The following is an 18,393-nucleotide window of genomic DNA, read 5'->3' as shown; positions in this document are numbered from 1 at the left end:
TATCTCTCTTCTTAAATCAAACTCTATTCACCAAATACCAGTCAGAATAAAGGACAAAAAGCAAAGGCCCAAATATGAAAATAATTATTCACACGAAACTATATTCTTTTTTTTTTTTAATTTATTTATTTATTTATGGCTGTGTTGGGTCTTCGTTTCTGTGCGAGGGCTTTCTCTAGTTGCGGCAAGCGGGGGCCACTCTTCATCGCGGTGCGCGGGCCTCTCACTATCGCAGCCTCTCTTGTTGCAGAGCACAGGCTCCAGACGCGCAGGCTCAGTAGTTGTGGCTCACGGGCCCAGCCGCTCTGCGGCATGTGGGATTTTCCCAGACCAGGGCGCGAACCCGCGTCCCCTGCATTGGCAGGCAGACTCCCAACCACTGCGCCACCGGGGAAGCCCGAAACTATATTCTTTCATAAACTTGACACACACAAAAAAATTTGTTCCAACTGTTTATTCATATGGAAAGTGGAAAAAGGCTCAGATACCCATCACCCCTAAAGAGGAGCTTTGTCAGTAACAAAGGTGGAATATATATACTGGACTAGGGATATCTAGAAACCACCACAAAGCCAGTAGGAAAAACCAAACTATCATTTTTCAGTGGTCCTTTAACACAGAATAAAACATTATTTAAAAATTAACCTAATTGCTTATTAGAAACACACTTTAATTCATGCATGGATCCAACAGGCTCAAAACTGAGAGGAAATATTAATTTAAGAAAAAATGACCACCTATTACTCATATGTACTATTGTTGAAAACAACTTGCAGAATTATCTCACTTCGATATTCATTTCTAAAAACCAGTAGAAATCCACAGTCCAGTGATGCACTTCAAGGAAAAGGTTTGATAAACATAATATATTTACAACATTAATAACAAGTCTTTAATGCTGAAAGTTTTCTAGAACATTATACATAAACCAATTTCCATCAAACTTGGTCATGTTACTTACATTTTTTTCTTCTTTTCTGTAGGAGCTTTCATATGTAAGAATGTGGGCCCATGAAGACTTACCATGCTGTTTAACTTCTTTTGTTTTTTGGGTTTTTTGGCCACGCCATGCAGCATGTGGGATCTTAGTTCCCCAACCGGGGATTGAACCTACAGCCCCTGCATTGGAAGCACGGAGTCTTAACCAGTGGACTGCCAGGGAAGTCCCTTACCATGCTGTTTACATTCAGGATTATCCAGTGAGTCTTTTTGTGCCTTCTGAAGGAATTAAGATGACTGTAGGCTTTCCCACATTCTTCACATTTATATGGTTCTCTCCACTGTGCAGTCTCATATGTCTTAGACAGTTTGAGTGACAAATGAAGGCTTTTCCACATTCACTACATTTATATGGTTTCTCTCCAGTGTGAATTTTTTCATGTGTGTGAAAGGAATGGTAATAACTAAAGGCTTTACCACAATGTTTACATTCATAGGGTTTCTCTCCAGTATGAGTTTTTTCATGTGTTTGTAAGGAATAGTAATAACTGAAGGCTTTACCACATTGTTGACATTCATAGGGTTTCTCTCCAGTATGAGTTTTTTCATGTTTGCGAAGATAACTGGGACACACAAATGCTTTATTACACTGTTTACATTCATAGGGTTTCTCTCCAGTGTGCATTTTCACGTGCCTTCGATAGTTTGTGTGACAAATGAAGGTTTTCCCACATTCCTTACATTCATAAGGTTTCTCTCCACTGTGAGTTCTTTCATGTTTTCGAAGAGAACTGGGACAACTGAATGCTTTACTACATTCTTTACATTCATACGGTTTTTCTCCAGTGTGATTTCTTACATGTACTTGGAAACCTCTTTGAGAACTGAAATCTTTACCACATTGTTTACATTCATAGGGTTTTTCTCCTGTGTGAGTCCTTTCATGTGTTTGAAAGGAATTGTAATATCTGTAAGTTTTCCCACATTCCTTACATTCATAGGGTCTCTCTCCAGTATGAGTCCTTTTGTGTATTTTCAAGGAACTATAATAACTGAAGGCTTTACCACATTGTTTACATTCATAGGGTTTCTCTCCAGTATGAGTTCTTTCATGTATTTGTAAGAATCTGTAATCTCTGTAAGCTTTACCACAATATTTACAATCATAGTGTTTCTCTTCAGTGTGAGTTCTTTCATGTTTTCGAAGGTAACTGAGAAAGCTGAATGCTTTACTACATTTTTTACATTCATAGGGTTTTTCTCCAGTATGATTTCTTTCATGTACCTGGAAGTCTACGTGAGAACAGAAAGCTTTACCACATTGCTTACATTCATAGGGTTTCACCTCAGTATGAGTTCTTTCATGTTTCCGAAGAGAACCAGGACAAATGAAAACATTACATTTTTTACATTCAAACGGTTTCTCTTCTGTGTGAGTCCTTAAATGTGTTTGAAAATTTTGATGGTATCTATAGGCTTTTCCACATTGTATACATTGATAGGATTTTTCTCCAGTGTGGGTTCTTTCATGTATTTGAAGAGAATTTGAAGAAATAAAGGTTTTGCCACATTCCTTACATTTATGAGGAGAATTTCCAGGGTGCGTTACTTTGTGTCTTTGAAAACTCCTGAGCCACATGAAGGTTTTCCCACATTCCATACATTTATAGGTTTTCTTTCCATTGTGATTTCCTTCATGTTTTTCAAAATACTGGAGATAATGGAAGACTTCCCCATGTTCCTTACATTTATATGGCTTCTCTCCATATTTCTGATATTCATATGGTTTATGTCCAGTGTGACATCTCATGTGTCTATTAAGGGATGAATGATGCATGAAGACTTTTCCACGTGCACTGCATTCATGTGGTTTCACTCCAGCAGTTTTCTTGTTCAGACTGAGATTTGAAATAAAGCAGAAGTTTTCTCCACATTGACTACCCTCTTTATTTTCACAGAGTCTTCCTACCACATGATTTCTGTAAAATAGGAGAAGCACATTATCAATGATTTCTTTATTAATGATTTTATATTTATTAGAATACTTGAACTACATTTTTATGATTTACCTCCAAAGTGTAGATTTCCTGCCTTGCCTAAATTATCTGGAATTGAATATACTGAATGCCCTGCAAGGGGACTTCACCCTTGCTATCATCAAAACAGTGATATTCATACATAGGGTTTATTAATACTGTTTCCAAGTGAACTATTTTGCAAACACTGAAAATGTATGTCATATATAAGAGGGTATTTTGGTGAAAATCTTCTAAGAATAAATACATTTGAAGTCAGGCTTATTTCTTTTGTTTGCTTGTTTTAAAAATTTCATAATATACCAGGACTTTGACATGAGAGTACTTTCTATTGTGAGAGAGACTCACCTTGGTTTTCTCCTCTGATTTTTGTACTGATCTTCAATGTCATGATCTTCCCATTTCCTCCCTAAAATGCAAACCCAGAAAAATGACTCCAAAATATTAGGAATTATATAAAAATTATTAGATTCTAGTTGTATAATGAGCTGTGACCATGCCTAGCTTATTTACCAATGTGCTCCCTTTCCACATTCTACATGAACAATGTTCATGGGCAGGAAAACTTGTTCTCTGACAAAGTAAAGGAAAGTTGTCATCCTTACCTACTGAGGCCAGGTTCCTCAAGGTTTCCCACATCACATCTCTATAGAGTTTCTTCTGTGAAAAATTCAGTAAAGCCCATTCCTCGAGGGTGAAGTTCACAGCCACATCCTCAAAAATCACTGAGTCCTAAAACATACCAAATATGTGTATGGTAGGATGAGTAAGACTGACAGCATTGGACAGCTATACTCCATTTATAGGCAGGTTATTTATGATTCTGCTATTTCCAAACCTTTATTCTATGACTTGATCATCAGAAACTCTCTGTCCACACTTACTTCCTCATAAATTTAACAGCATCATGAACACATGGATATTACACACTTTTATAGTGATTATATTACATCTTATTGCTCTCTAATGGCAGGGTCTAGAGTATGTTGGGAAATGACACAATGCTATATAAATGAAACAAAGGTTATAATTTTAAGACCATTCATTCCCTGTGAGAAAACCTTTCATCTCCTTCTTTATTACCTACTGTTCACAGCACTCCATGAAGCAGATCTACATGAGGTTTCAATGAATAAAAACATGGTAGAGGCTTCCCTGGTGGCGCAGTGGTTGAGAGTCCACCTCCCGATGCAGGGGGCACAGGTTCGTGCCCCGGTCCGGGAGGATCCCACATGCCGCGGAGCGGCTGGGCCCGTGAGCCATGGCCGCTGAGCCTGCGCGTCCGGAGCCTGTGCTCCGCAACGGGAGAGGCCACAACAGTGAGAGGCCCGTGTACTGCAAAAAAAAAAAAAAAAAAAAAAACATGGCAAAGAACTAGAGGGTTTCCCTTCTGTTTTCATCACCAAACATGAGATTCCAGGAGGCCTGTGGAAAGCAAACTTTTAACAAAGCCTAGCTGGCCATATAGTTCTGGGTACTCCAGGCCATTAGAAGTAATCAGATGCAGCTGGTTGAATGCAAATATTCTGTGGAGAATATTACTTTTAACTTGTATAATATTCACCACAGATACAATTCTTCCTCTTTCTCTGTTCTATTTGATGGGTTAGAAAGTAATTTGGATCTTAGAGCTCAGACATGAAGAAGAAGACTTGACAACTTAGATTACAAAATCCGTATACTCATGTGCCTCAGGGCAGCTTCTAGCCAACTTTTGGCAAACATAGACACAGACACTCAATCAAGAATATGCAAGAGGGGCACTTCCCTGGTGGCGCAGTGGTTAAGAATCTGCCTGCTGATGCAAGGGACACGGGTTCGAGCCCTGGTCCAGGAAGATCCCACATGCCGCAGAGCAACTAAGCCCGTGCGCCACAACTACTAAGCCTGAGCTCTAGAGCCCACGTGCTACACCTACTGAAGCCTGCACGCCTAGAGCCCATGCTCCAGAACAAGAGAAGCCACCGCATTGAGAAGCCCACGCACTGCAACAAAGAGTAGCCCCTGCTCCCCGCAACTAGAGAAAGCCTGCACACAGCATCGAAGACCCAACACAGCCAAAAATAAATAAATAAATATTTAATAAATAAATAAAATGCCGGAAAGCTCTTCCTGGCAGAACCATTAGAGTCTATCCTGAGCTTTGCTGTCCTTGAGGAACAGGTTAAGAGCTGCAGATTGCACAGAGTTCACTGAAGACCACAATGGTTTAATGCTGAATTTCCCCATGATTATAAAATATGTATACGTGTCAGCAGTGCTTTTTTCCCCCCAAAAAATAAAATCTCCAGTCTCCAATCAGGAGGAAGTGTTTCCCGACCAGCCACTCCAGAAGCTGCCCAGCCAATTTCTGTCATTTCTAAGATCCTCATGGAAGAAAGGCGCATGATACCTCAACCCCTGAGCATAAGAATCCCTCAGCTCAAAACAACACACACTCCCAAGAGGTGAAAGGATTTATTCCTCTATAAATTTTGTTTCTGGGTAGAGTAAGGCAGGCCTCTCAAGAGGGCATGAAACAGCTAGAGAGAGCAAGGAAAGGTATGTGGAGTTGTCCTTTTACTAACTTGCTGTAATATTCACACACAAATTTTTGTCCAAACATAAATTTCCATTTTTCACAAGCACATACCTAAATATCAGTTGATGGATAATATGGTAATTCCAGGTTTAATTTTTAAGGAACTTACTGTTTCCAAGTGGCTGTACCATTTGTGGAATGAAATATTAAACTGTTGACAGAAAAAAACTCACCTAACTACAATTGTGTGTTGAACAAAATTATCCTTTAAAAGTAAGGGAGAATTCAAGATTTCTGAGACAAACAAATATTGAGGGAATCTGTCACCAGTACACCTACTTTGCAAGAAATCTTAAGGCAGATTCTTCAAAAGGAAGGAAAGTGATAAAGAAAGGGAGACTGTTTGAGAAGGAATAAAATGAAGGGAAAATCATATCACTTTAAAAATTTAATCTGACAGATAACACTTTGTTCAACATAATACTAGCAACAACGGTTTTGGTTATTATGCTTATGGATAAGTGAAATGAATGACAGCAATTTACAAGGGCCAGGAAGGGAGGAATTTACACAACCAGTGAAGTGGTCAGTCTTACTTGAAAGAGGACATGGGTTAATTGTAAATGTATTCTGCATATTCAAGGGAAACCAGTAAAAAAGTTTAAGAAGTATAATCGATATGCTAAGAGAAAAGAATAAATGGAATCAAGTAATATGCTCAAAGCTAGAGAAGGCAGAAAAAAAGTTAGGAGACAAAACAGAAACAAAGAACAAGGGCAAAAAAGAGAAAACACAAAAAATTATGGTAGATATTAATCCAACTATGTCAATAATCACTTTAAAAGTCAATTGTCTAAATACAACAACCGAAAGACAGATACTGACACAGTGGATTAAAAAAACACTCAATTATATGCTGTTTGTAATATAACTATGTTAACAATAAATCAATTAAGACTCAGATGAAAAGATATCTCATGTTAACATTAAAAGACAGCTAGAATATCTATATTACTTTCAGACAAAGCACAGGGATAAAGGGGGGCATTACATAATGATAAAGGGGTCAAGTCTAAGGAGACAGAGCAATCCTTCCTGCTATGTGCATAATAATACAGTGACAAGTTGTATCAGGGAAAAATGGATAGAACTACCAGGAAAAACAGGTAAATCCACTAATATAGGTGGAGACCTCAACTCCCCTCTATTAATAATTAAGAGAACCAGCAGTTTACCAAGAAAAACAGAAAAGCCAGAGTTTAACTGAACATTGCCCTTACACAACTGGATTTAATTGAAAACTATGGAATACATCATCAAAGAACAGCAGAACACACATTCTTAACAAATTCACATGGAAAAGTGATGAGACAGAACACAAACCAGAACAGGAAACACACCTTACCAAATCTGAAAGAAGAGAAATCATACAAAATATGCTTTCCAACCACAAAGGCATTAATATAGACATTAATAACAAAGATATTAGGAAACCCTCAAATACTTCAAGATTAAACAATACATTTCTAAGTAACTCATGGATCAAAGAAGTCTAAAGAGCAATTAAAACTTATTTTGAACTAAATGAAAATGCTACAATTTACCAAAATTTGTGGGATTCACCAAAAACTACCTAGAGGGAAGTTTATAGCATTGAAGGCATATAATTGAAAAAGAGATCTGTGATCAGTGAGTAAGCCTCTATCTTGTAAACTAGAAAAAGAAGAGCAAATTAAAGTACAAAAAGAGAGACTTCCCTGGTGGCGCAGTGGTTAAGAATCCACCTGCCAATGCAGGGGACACGGGTTCAAGCCCTGGTCCGGGAAGATCCCACATGACACGAGCAACTAAGCCCATGCGCCACAACTACTGAGCCTGCGCTCTAGAACCTGCAAGCCACAACTACTGAGCCCGCATGCCACCACTACTGAAGCCCGTGCGCCTAGAGCCCATGAGCCACAACAAAGAGAAGCCAACGCAATGAGAAGCCCACACACTACAGTGAAGAGCGGCCCCCGCTCACAACTAGAGAAAGCCTACACACAGCAACAAAGACCCAATGTAGCCAAAAATAAATAAAAATAATTTTTAAAAATAATAATAAATAAATAAGTAACCTATTTAACAAAATAAAGTACAAAAAGAGAAGTAATAAAAATTAGAAAAGAAATCAACAATATGAGAAATCAATTGAGAAAAATCAGTAAAACCAAAAGCTGGTTCTTTTAAAAGATTAATAAAATGGACATACATCTATACAAGCTGAGAAAAAAAAGATACTAATATCAAGAATGAAAGGAGGGCTTCCCTGGTGGCGCAGTGGTTGAGCATCCGCCTGCCGATGCAGGGGACACAGGTTCGTGCCCCGGTCCAGGAAGATCCCACATGCCGCAGAGCGGCTGGGCCCGTGAGCCATGGCCGCTAAGCCTGTGCATCCGGAGCCTGTGCTCCGCAACGGGAGAGGCCACAACAGTGAGAGGCCCGCGTACCACAAAAAAAAAAAAAAAAAAAAAGAGTGAAAGGAGAGGAAATCTGACAAAATTCAAAATCCATTTATGACAGCAAACTAGAAATAGCGGGAAATTTCCTCATCCTGAGAAAGATCATCTACAAGAAACCTGCAGTTAACATGATACCTCCTGGTGAGAAAAAAGATGCTTTCCTGGTAAGATCAGGAAGAAGGCAATGATGTTCATTCTCACCAGTATTGATCAAAACTGTACTGAAACTGTATTGATCAAAACAAAGAAAGAGAAAGGTATACAGAATGGGAAGTAAAAAATAAAACTGTCTTTGTTGCACACAACATGATCTAAAAATCAACAATAATAAAGAAACCCCATGAACTAACACATGAGTAGATTAAGGTTTAAGGATAAATGGTTAATACACTAAAGTCAATATTTTCTTATAGATCCAAACAAATATACTCAACTGATCTTTGACAAATGATCAAATGCAATTCAAGGAGAAAACACAGTATATTCAACAAATAGTGCCAGGAAAACTCAACATGCATATACAAAAAAACCCCACAACTCTACATATGGATCTTATACCTTTCACAAAAATTAACTCAAAATGGATCCCAGATCTAATGTAAAACGCAAAATTACTAGAAGATAACATAGGAGAAAATGTAGGCAACCTTGGATTTGGTGAAGAATTTTTAGATAAAACACCAAAAGCAAGATCAATGAGAGAAAAAAAAATAGTAAGTTTGACCTCATTAAATGAAAACCTGGTCTGTGAAAGACAGCATTAAGAGACTGAATACACAAGCCACAGTCTGGGAGAAAAATCTTTGCAAAACATTTATCTGGGGACTTCCCTGGTGATCTAGTGGTTAAGAAAACGCCTGCCAATGCAGGGGACACAGGTTTGATCCCTGGTCCCAGAACATCCCACATACCGCGGGGCAACTAAGCCCGTGGGCCACAACTACTGAGCCTGCGTGCTCTGGGGCCCGCGTGCTGCAACTACTGAAGCCCATGCACCTAGAGCCAGTGCTCCACAAGAGAAGCCACTGCAATGAGAAGGCCGTGCAGCACAGGGAAGAACAGCTCCTCCTCGCTGGAACTAGAGAAAGCCCGTGCACAGAAACTAAGATCCAGCACAGCCAAAAAAAAAAAAAAAAGGAAAAGAGAGTTAGCATGGAAAAAAAAAACATTTATCTGATAAAGAACTAGTATCCAAAATGTCCAAAGAACTCTTAAAACTCAACAATTAGAAGATAGGCAAAAGATCTGAACACACACCTCACCAAAGAAGGTATACGGATTGTAAATAAGCATAAGACAAGATGCTCAACATCATATGTCATTAGGAATTGCAAATAAGGAGGAGATATTACTAGACACTGCAATGGTTGAAATTCAAAACATTGAGAACCATGACCAAATGATGGAGAAGATGTGGGACAACAGGAACCCTCATTCATTGCCAGTGGGAATGGAAAACCATATGCCTACTTTGGAAGATAGGAGGTTTCTTAAAAAACTAATCCTATTCTTGCCAGACAAGCTAGCAATCCGGCTCTTTCGTATTTCCCCAAAAAGAGTTGAAAAAATTATGCTCATAAAAAAAACTTGGGGGACTTCCCTGGCGATCCAGTGGTTAAGACTCAGGGCTTCCACTGCACGAGGAGTGGGGTTTAATCCCTGGTGGGGGAACTAAGATCCTGCATGCCAGATGGGAAACCACAAAACAAAACAAAACAAAACAAACAAAAAACCTAAAAGAACTCTCTCAAAACAAAAAAACCCACAGAAACAAAAAAATAACTTGCACGTGAATTTTTTTTTTTTTTTTTTTTTTTTGTGGTACGCGGGCCTCTCACTGTTGTGGCCTCTCCCGTTGCGGAGCACAGGCTCCGGACGCTCAGGCTCCGGACGCTCAGGCTCAGCGGCCATGGCTCATGGGCCCAGCCGCTCCGCGGCATGTGGGATCTTCCCGCACCGGGGCACGAACCTGTGTCCCCTGCATCGGCAGGCGGACTCTCAACCACTGCGCCACCAGGGAAGCCCTGCACGTGAATTTTTATAACAGCTTTATTCATGATTGTCAGGACTTATAGGTAAAAAGATATTCCCCAACTGCAAATGGAAAATTAATCATGGGAACATCCATACAATAAAATATATCAAGTAATAAAAGGAAATGAGGTATCAAGCCAAAAAGATGTGGATAAATGTTAAAAATCATATTGCTAAGTGAAAGCAACCAATATGACGAGTCTACACACTGTATGATTCCAGGCACAGTTCTGGAAAAGACAAAACTGAGAAAGTGAAAGATTTTTGGTTGCCAGAGATTTGGGAGTGAGAAGAAGGAATGAATGAGTAGGTGGAACATGAGGGATTTTTAGGGCAGTGAAAGTATTCTACAGGACACAGAAATCATGGACACATGTAACTGTCCGTGGATACATTGCCAAAGCCTGAAGACAGTATAACAAAATATAAAAAATAAGGCAAACTATGTGGAGGTAGAGGGTTATGTGGGAACTCTCTGTACTTTCTGATCAAGTTTTCTGTAAACCTGAAGTTGCTTGCTGTAAAAAAAAGTAAAGTCTTTTAGGAAAAAAAAAAGATAAAGACAGCTGCATTAATATTCATCCCTGGTGACTGATGACTGAAAAAGGCCATCTTCAGTCAATTGATCTGAAGTTATTTCAATGAGCCATTTTGGCGCTCTGAGATGAGGCCCGGAGCCTGAGACCTGGAAAAGAGAGGGTAAAACTACACTGAATGCCGTGTTCCACAGTCCAGCACTGTATATTCTGAAAAGTGAAATGAGTGCCTTCGTTACTATCAGTAGTGCCTGGGACTCTGACATGGATAAGAGTGTTCTGGCCCTGTGTTGTGGCCTCAGTATACATACAGACAAGTGTTATCTTGATTTCTATTGTGGGTATCTGTTAGGCAAGAGATTTCCAGAATTCTTTGACCACAAAGGGGCAACTCTTAGACAATCATTCAGGGGTCTGTAAACACATGCTGACGAAGGCAACTGCTGGTCAGGGCTAAGACGACAGCCTGATGTTTGGTCAGTTGTGGACCCTTGAGTCCCATCCTTCATCAGGCTGTGCTAAGTGAGGGATGAAAAGCAGCACCTGCCTGAGCTGGATCATGTCTGATCGTGGTGATGCTGTCTCTAATGTCTAAAACTCCCACTGCTTTTCACTCGGGGACTCCTAAGGAGCTCACAGGGAGCCTAGGGGTCTAGGAAGGGGGTGACCTTCTTCAGAAAGGGGCTGAAGAGAGGGGAGGCCACCCCTCCTGCAGGTAGGTTATGGCAGGGGGCCCAGGTTTAGCTGTATCTTGTCTCAAGGGTGTCTCTGTAGCTGAGCTCTTGGGGTGCTTTCACAGGTCCCAAATCATAATGGGAATCTGGATGAGGGGTCACATGCTCAGGGCTATCTATTTTTAGCACAGCTCTGCCAGAAGGGATAACTGCAGGGACTTCCCTGGTGGCACAGTGGTTAAGAATCTGCCTGCCAATGAAGGCGACACAGGTTCAAGCCCTGGTCTGGGAAGATCCCATATGCCGCAGAGCAACTAAGCCCGTGTGCCACAACTACTGAGCCTGCGCTCTAGAGCCCGCGAGCCACAACTACTGAAGCCCGCGTGCCTAGAGCCCGTGCTCCGCAACAAGAGAAGCCACCGCAATGAGAAGCCCGTACACCGCAACGAAGAGCAGCCCCCGCTCAGGCTTCCCTGGTGGTGCAGTGGTTGAGAGTCCGCCTGCTGACGCAGGGGACACGGGTTCGTGCCCCGGTCCGGGAAGATCCCACATGCCGCGCAGCAAGGCCAAAATAAAAGGGGGCGGGGGTTAAGTAAGTTTTGAGTAGTTTTTCTCGTATCAATTAAAATAGGAACTCATTGCCTTACTAATATCACAGTATTTAAATTTTCAAAGCTCTCTAGGGTCACATATACTCAAATGACCTACAAAATGTAAAATCCACCTGAAAACTCAAATACACCCATCTCTTATCTTGAGGGTCTCTTGCCTAAAAGGAACAAATATTCTGCTAGGTTCCAGAATTCCTTGCCTTCCTCCCATTGTTTCTTTCAATCAATTTGCATCTTCAAAGTCCAAGAATGAGAAATCTTACACACTCACACAGGAAATAATATCACAAACTACCAAGGGAAACAGAATTAAGAGTTGCAATATCCAAGATGTAAATGCATACAAGGAAAGAAATGCAAATATTCGAATCAAGTGAGAGAAGCAGCCTGCTTCCCCATATTTCAGAAGCAGCCTTGCTTCCCAAATTTGAGGTCCATACTCCCCTTGTTGGGACACAACCCCTAGAGTGGGTCAGTCGCTGGTGATGGAGGGTAGGGACACCTGAGCAGTGTCAGGAACAAACTCGGGGAGCTCTGCACACTCTCTTCTCAAGACATAATGGAAATACTCCCTTCTCTCAGGCTTCTGTTCTCACAAGTGAGGAACTCTTGGGCAGAAAGTATTTCAGATTGTGACCCAAATGAACTCTCCAATTCATAAACACTCTGTCCAGAAGACAGATCTCCTGACTTCACAGACTTCCTCTATGTACACAAATTACTCCCAGTGCCTTTACACTGTGGATGCAAAGTTCAAGCCTACCTCTAGAAACAGGCCGTAGGAAAAGACAATTACAATCTCAGAAACAGCATCACTCTCTAGCCCCCAACAAACCCCTCCTACCATGTACACCCCCAGCTTTTCAGGTCTCTGTAGCTTCTCAGCATAAAGGCTTCTTCCACAGTAAGTGTGAGCAGATAGGACACCCACAGGTGAGGCTCTCTAGAAGAACCAACTAGGCCTTCAAGTACTTCCCTTTGCATGGGGGGTGGGGGGGCTCGCTTAGCTAAGAGACACTGACTTCAGGTCTCTGCTTCCCAGCTAGTTGCTCTGGACCAGCATCGATACTTTAAACACAGAAACCCAGTATTTGAACAATCCGGTAAAATCACTTAAACCCAGTGTTTATATATAGTATATATAGTATAAAGGATGAAAGAAGATTGTAAGGCGTTCTTCTAATTCAATAATAGAAACCCCACACAAACATCCATTCATTTCAGAAAATAAATGTCAGTTGATTATTATTTCCATGGGAAGAAACTGTGTGGAAAACAATCATAATTGAACACACTACTAGATGTTGGAAGCGTAAGCCCTGATATTGCATTTGAAATCACCCAAAAGAAAAAAACAGATCTCAGGGACTTCCCTGGTGGCGAAGTGGATAAGACTCCGAGCTCCCAATGCAGGGGGCCCAGGTTGGATCCCTGGTTGGGGAACTAGATCCCACATGCATGCCACAACTAAGAGTTGACAGGCCACAACTAAGGAGCCCGCCTGCCACAACTAAGACCCGATGCAACCAAATAAATAAATATATATTTTTAAAAAAACCAAATCTCAGAATGTTACTACACTCCATCACGGGAAGAAAAAAATGAAACCAAAATTTTAACAAATGGAAGTGGAATAATGGAATACTTTATTTTTTCTGAAATCTACCTCTTTCTTGCCTCTTTGGAAATATTTTATACACTCTTCCAATCTATTGATTAAGTATATTTTATATTTATTTGGAAAATGGAAACTTAAAAAAAAAGTGAATAAAGACACAAACTCAGGGAGGTGCAGTGCTGAACTGGATCCGTGATGAAAGGACAGATCACCCAGGAGTCTCCAAAGAGGACTCTCTACCCAAAGGACTCAAACAGGATGTCTGTGCCCAGGATAGGTCCTGGGGAGGAAAGGCATAAGGCTTTTATAAAACGTAGTTCCAGGTGGTTAATCTCTGATTTCCTCTCATGGAAAATACCCACAGGCAAAAAAACCAAATCTTTAAAAAGAGCCATTCATGGCTCAGTGGAGAAATGATAAACAAAATACTGCGAAGTTTAAAACGCACCACGGAGAATAAGAGGTAATAATGATGCTATGAACTGGAGAGGGAAGATCTGGAAATTTAGGCATTTATTGCCAGCCCTAGGAAAATCAATCTTGGGGGACAGGGTCGTGCTCCTCAAACTTAGAAAAGTGAGGGGGAAACGGTCTCCTGGGGAGATAGGAGAGACCCCACAGACCACGGTTCCTCCCACGCACGAACCCCGGAGACCGAGTCACGAGTGTCTCAATGACCTTCGCCGTGATCAGCGCACAAACTAGAGGAGAAACGGCCGCCTGCCGAGCCGCCACGCTGCGCCGCGCCACCTGCATACTCAGGCCCCCGAGCCCCGCAACTCACCATGTTTCGGTTTCTCGGCTTCCGGGTGGTCCACCCCACGATTCCCGAGCAGCAAGTGCAGGTCACAGCAACAGAATATGCTGCCGAGCCATCTCTACTTACGGGTACCGAGAAGCAATCTGACCGCGAGAACACGTTGACTCCAGCTCGCAGTCCACGGCACCCACGCCCCCAGCGAAGCGTCGCCCTCACGTACGTAACCGGCGACTCCCCTGACTGGGCAGTTCGTAAGGCCCCGCCCACCCTGCCTGAGTGACAGCAGGCCGGCGGTCGGGTCTTTGAGCAGAGCTCTTATTGACAGTAGGCGGGAGCTTGCCCCTCTATAGACGCTGCCGCACTGACCCGAAAGGCCGCGAGCCCTCACTGAACTGTGACACTGCCTCATAAACACGGTCACTTAAAAGTGGCCTCACCATACGTAATAATGAGTGTGACTCCACTTTGATCTTTGACCATTTCCTGTGGGCGACTTCCGTCCATCCCTCCCCACCCGGACTCGTTCGGTGCTTTATAAAGCCCGCCGGCCTCAGGGGCGCTTGGCTCTGGTGGGAGGATGAACCCCGCAGTCCGAGACCAGCCCTGAAGCCTCAGACACTAGCATGCGTGAAACACTGAGAAAGAGAAACCACCGGAAAACCTTTTCAATGAAATTCCTTTAATACTCATTTTTTGATAGATCAAAGGAGGCAAAACTGAAAGAACACTGCTGAGTAAAAAATAACAGATGGTGAAGGTATGAAGGATAAAGAATATCAATAGACTTTCACCACTGCCCACAGGCCATTTATGAATCTTCTTGATGATTCCAAGGATGTTTATATTATTACTAAATCTTACCACAAAACGTCTTGTACGTTTTTCCTCGAATATATCTGATGATAAAAATTCTAAGAAGTAATTAAGGTTGGAAAAGAACATACCTTGTGTATATTTGTTTGTCCTATAATGTAGCAATTCATGGTTTGGGCAGCAAAAACTGGTAACAAGCCAGTGTGTATTTAGAAAGGATGTTTTACATAAATTCGTCATCATATGCACTTTTAAAAGACAAAGGGTATGGATATGAAAAGACCTGGAGGATTTATCAATAGAACAAATAAGCAAAGTATATTGCAATATATGTACCATGTTACCTTTTCTATAACCTGCTGAGACAGGTAGACCTCTGACCACCGCCCAAGGTTTGGTTGAGTAGTGGAGACTACCACACACCTACCAGAAATATATGAAAGGGTTAATTACTTGATAACTCGGGGGGGAGCAGGGTAGGCCTCTCAAGCAGGTGGGAAATGCCTTCAGAGAGCAAGGAAAGGAGCCTAGTCTGGGTTTTTATTGAGGTTAAGAGGTGAGCTAGGATGGGAATTCACACACACAGTGGTGAATCTCTTGCCAGCACTGACAGAGCCAGTTGTCACTTTTTTTAATCACTTTGTACAGATGTGGGGCACAAGGGGAAGAAGGAGGGATGGACCCTAAAGTTGTCAGCTGTCAGATAATAAAAATATATATACTGGTTTCTGCCCCCCAGTTCCTGGCACAGAGCTCCTAAAACCTTTGTAAATTCCTAAGCGATAAGAGCACTAGGAACACCTCTAGTTCTCATATTTGGTGTTTGACCCTGTCCCTGACACAGGGCTCCTGGAACGCTTGAAAAGTCATAATTGATAAGAGCACTAGGACCATCTTTGTTCTATTGGAGCACCTCTGCTTGGGCTCCCAGTTGGGGGCTGGTCACCAGAAAGAGCAAGCCATGATTAGGAGCTTGGAATTTTCAGCCCAACACCCCATCCTCCGGAGAGGGGAGAGGGGCTGGAAATGGAGTTAATAATTGATCATGCCTATGTGAAGAAGCCGCCTGGTATGGGGTTTAGAGAGCTTCTAGGTTGGTGAGCACATCTACGTACGGGGACGGTGATGCACCCTAACTCCACAGAGACCCTCTCAGACATCACCCTATGTATCACTTCATCTGGCTGTTCTTCTGTATCCTTTATCATGTCCTTTAATAAACGGGTAAATTAAGTGAATGTTTCTGTGAGTACTGTGAGCTGCTCTAGCAAATTAATCAGACCCAAAGAGGGGGTTGTGGGAACCTCGGATTTATAGGCAAGTCAGACAGAAGTTGTGAGTAACCTAAGAACCTACACTTGCAACTGGCATCAGAAGTAGGGAGGAAGGAGTCTTGTGGGACTGAGCCCTTAACCAGTGGGACAGGATGCTATCTCTGCCTTGATACTGCTAGTATTAAGTTGCAGGATACCTGGCGAGTGTCACAGAGAATTGTTTATTGTGGAGAAAACCCCTCACACATTTGGTATCAGAAATGTCAGAAGTGATTGTTCTGGATGAGTATAAAGGAGACACACAGGAGGAAAGAACTGGGATTTTGCCCACTGAGGAAGACTACTTGGTTTTTCTAACACACCAGCAGTCAAATATTAAAAAAATGGAGTCAGAGACCTTGGGTTTTCATTTTTCCAGGTAAGAAGCTTAGAAGGTGACATTCCCATCTTCACTATTAAAAAAAGCAAACAAACTTAAAAGCAACCGCTCTTCTTAGATCTATCAAAGAATGAGGTTGCAGGGTAAACCGCTGCCTCCAAAATTTGAAAGAGAGAAAAATAGCTCTTCTGAAATAGGCCCAAAATATTCTGTTTTGCTTAACAAGGCCTGTCCTCAAAAGATTCTATTTCACTAAAATCTAACTCCTGGGATTTTACTAGCCAAACTGACACGGTGGGAGGGAAATTGTCAGTTTGAGCTTCCTCTATCCTCTCTGCCTCACCTAAGTTGAGGATAGCAGTGGGGCCTCAGAAACCCTTGGGAGGTTGGAGAATTCCCTGGCGGTCCAGTGGTTAGGACTCTGCAGTTTCACTGCTGAGGGCTTGGGTTCAAACCCTGGTCTGGAAACTAAGATATTCCATGAGCCATGTGGCGTGGCCAAAAACAAAACAAAACAAAACAAACAAAAACTTGTGAGGTTGACAGGTTATTTTCCCCTCCTGACTTCAAACATGCAGTGTGTTTTCTGAAAGCATTTATCCAACTCTCCAAAACCAACTGGATGGCCTACAATTCAATTCAATTCTGCTAATAACTCATCAGAGTTAAGCTCAGACTCCACAGTATAAGGACTCCTCAGTCCCATGAGCTGCCCCCACGTTACATGCTAGCTGCAAATGGCAGGGGGAGGGCAGCCTACACACATTTCTGCATAGCCCACTACAAATTCAGAGGCTCCTTGAACACCTCACACTTGTTGATTGTCTAGAACGACCATCAGAGTGAAGAAAAGCACTTTACTTATTATTACCAGTTTATTGTAAAAGATAACAAGTCAGGAACAGCCAAATGTGAAGGGTGCACAGGGCAAAGTGGTGGTCGGAGGGTAGGGTGCTTCCATGCCCTCTCCTGGCATGACAGCCTCCCAGCATGGTGACGTGTTCACCAACTCAGATCTCTCTGAATCCCGAGGTTTAGACGTTTCCATGGAGTTTCCTTATGTCGACCATTGGTGAATAACTCGATCTCCAGCCCTTCTCTCCTCCCCAGAGGCTGGGAACTAAGCTGAACATTCTAAGCCTCTAATCAAAGCTTGGTCTTCCTAGCAACCAAGCCCCATCCTGAAGCCATCTAGGGGCCTGGAAACAGTTGCCACATTAGGACATAAGATGCTCTTATCACACTTATCACTCAGAAAGTCCAAGGGCTTTAGGAGGTCTTTGCTAAGAACCATGGGCAAAGACCAAACATTTTTCTTATCATACCACAGAAGGTCACACAGCCCAGGGATACAGGCTCATTAAAATGCTGAGACCAAATCATAGGATTATAGAACATTTCCTCTCCACCCACAACATGCCACTACATCAAGAAAACTCCTGTTTAATAACAGTTGGAAATACTGAAAGAACTGTATGTTTCCAAACTTATTTAAGAAGTCTATATAGTATCCTCAAAGATGTCATGGGAAACAAAAGCAAGGAACCTAAGGATACTCTAGCCACTGGCAGTTACAAGAAATAGTAAACATAGCCTAAATCCTCAGATAAACATAAAACCTTACACTAAAGACCTAGTTACCTCAGTTCCTCTTTACAGTACATCATGTCCAGCATTCAAGAAAAAGTTAAAAGGCA

The 18,393-nt window shown here is 41.9% G+C and overlaps 1 protein-coding gene across 1 annotated transcript; it reads right to left on the bottom strand.

Moving 5' to 3' along the window:
- Positions 1–439: 439 nt before the first annotated feature.
- Positions 440–16,251, bottom strand: LOC309805310 (uncharacterized protein; the record flags this gene model as incomplete). The annotated part of the gene is made up of 6 exons (XM_082623239.1): positions 440–2,918; positions 3,324–3,384; positions 3,581–3,707; positions 14,255–14,502; positions 14,668–14,848; positions 16,159–16,251. 6 exons carry the CDS (start codon positions 16,249–16,251, stop codon positions 1,193–1,195), a joined length of 2,436 nt encoding a protein of 811 aa, XP_082479365.1. The 3' UTR covers positions 440–1,192.
- Between the last annotated feature and the right edge of the window lie 2,142 nt (positions 16,252–18,393).

Source organism: Mesoplodon mirus (genome assembly GCF_964341445.2).
Source record: "Mesoplodon mirus genome assembly, chromosome: 5".
NCBI classification, from domain to species: Eukaryota; Metazoa; Chordata; class Mammalia; order Artiodactyla; family Ziphiidae; genus Mesoplodon; species Mesoplodon mirus.
This window is presented reverse-complemented; position numbering and strand designations above follow the sequence as displayed.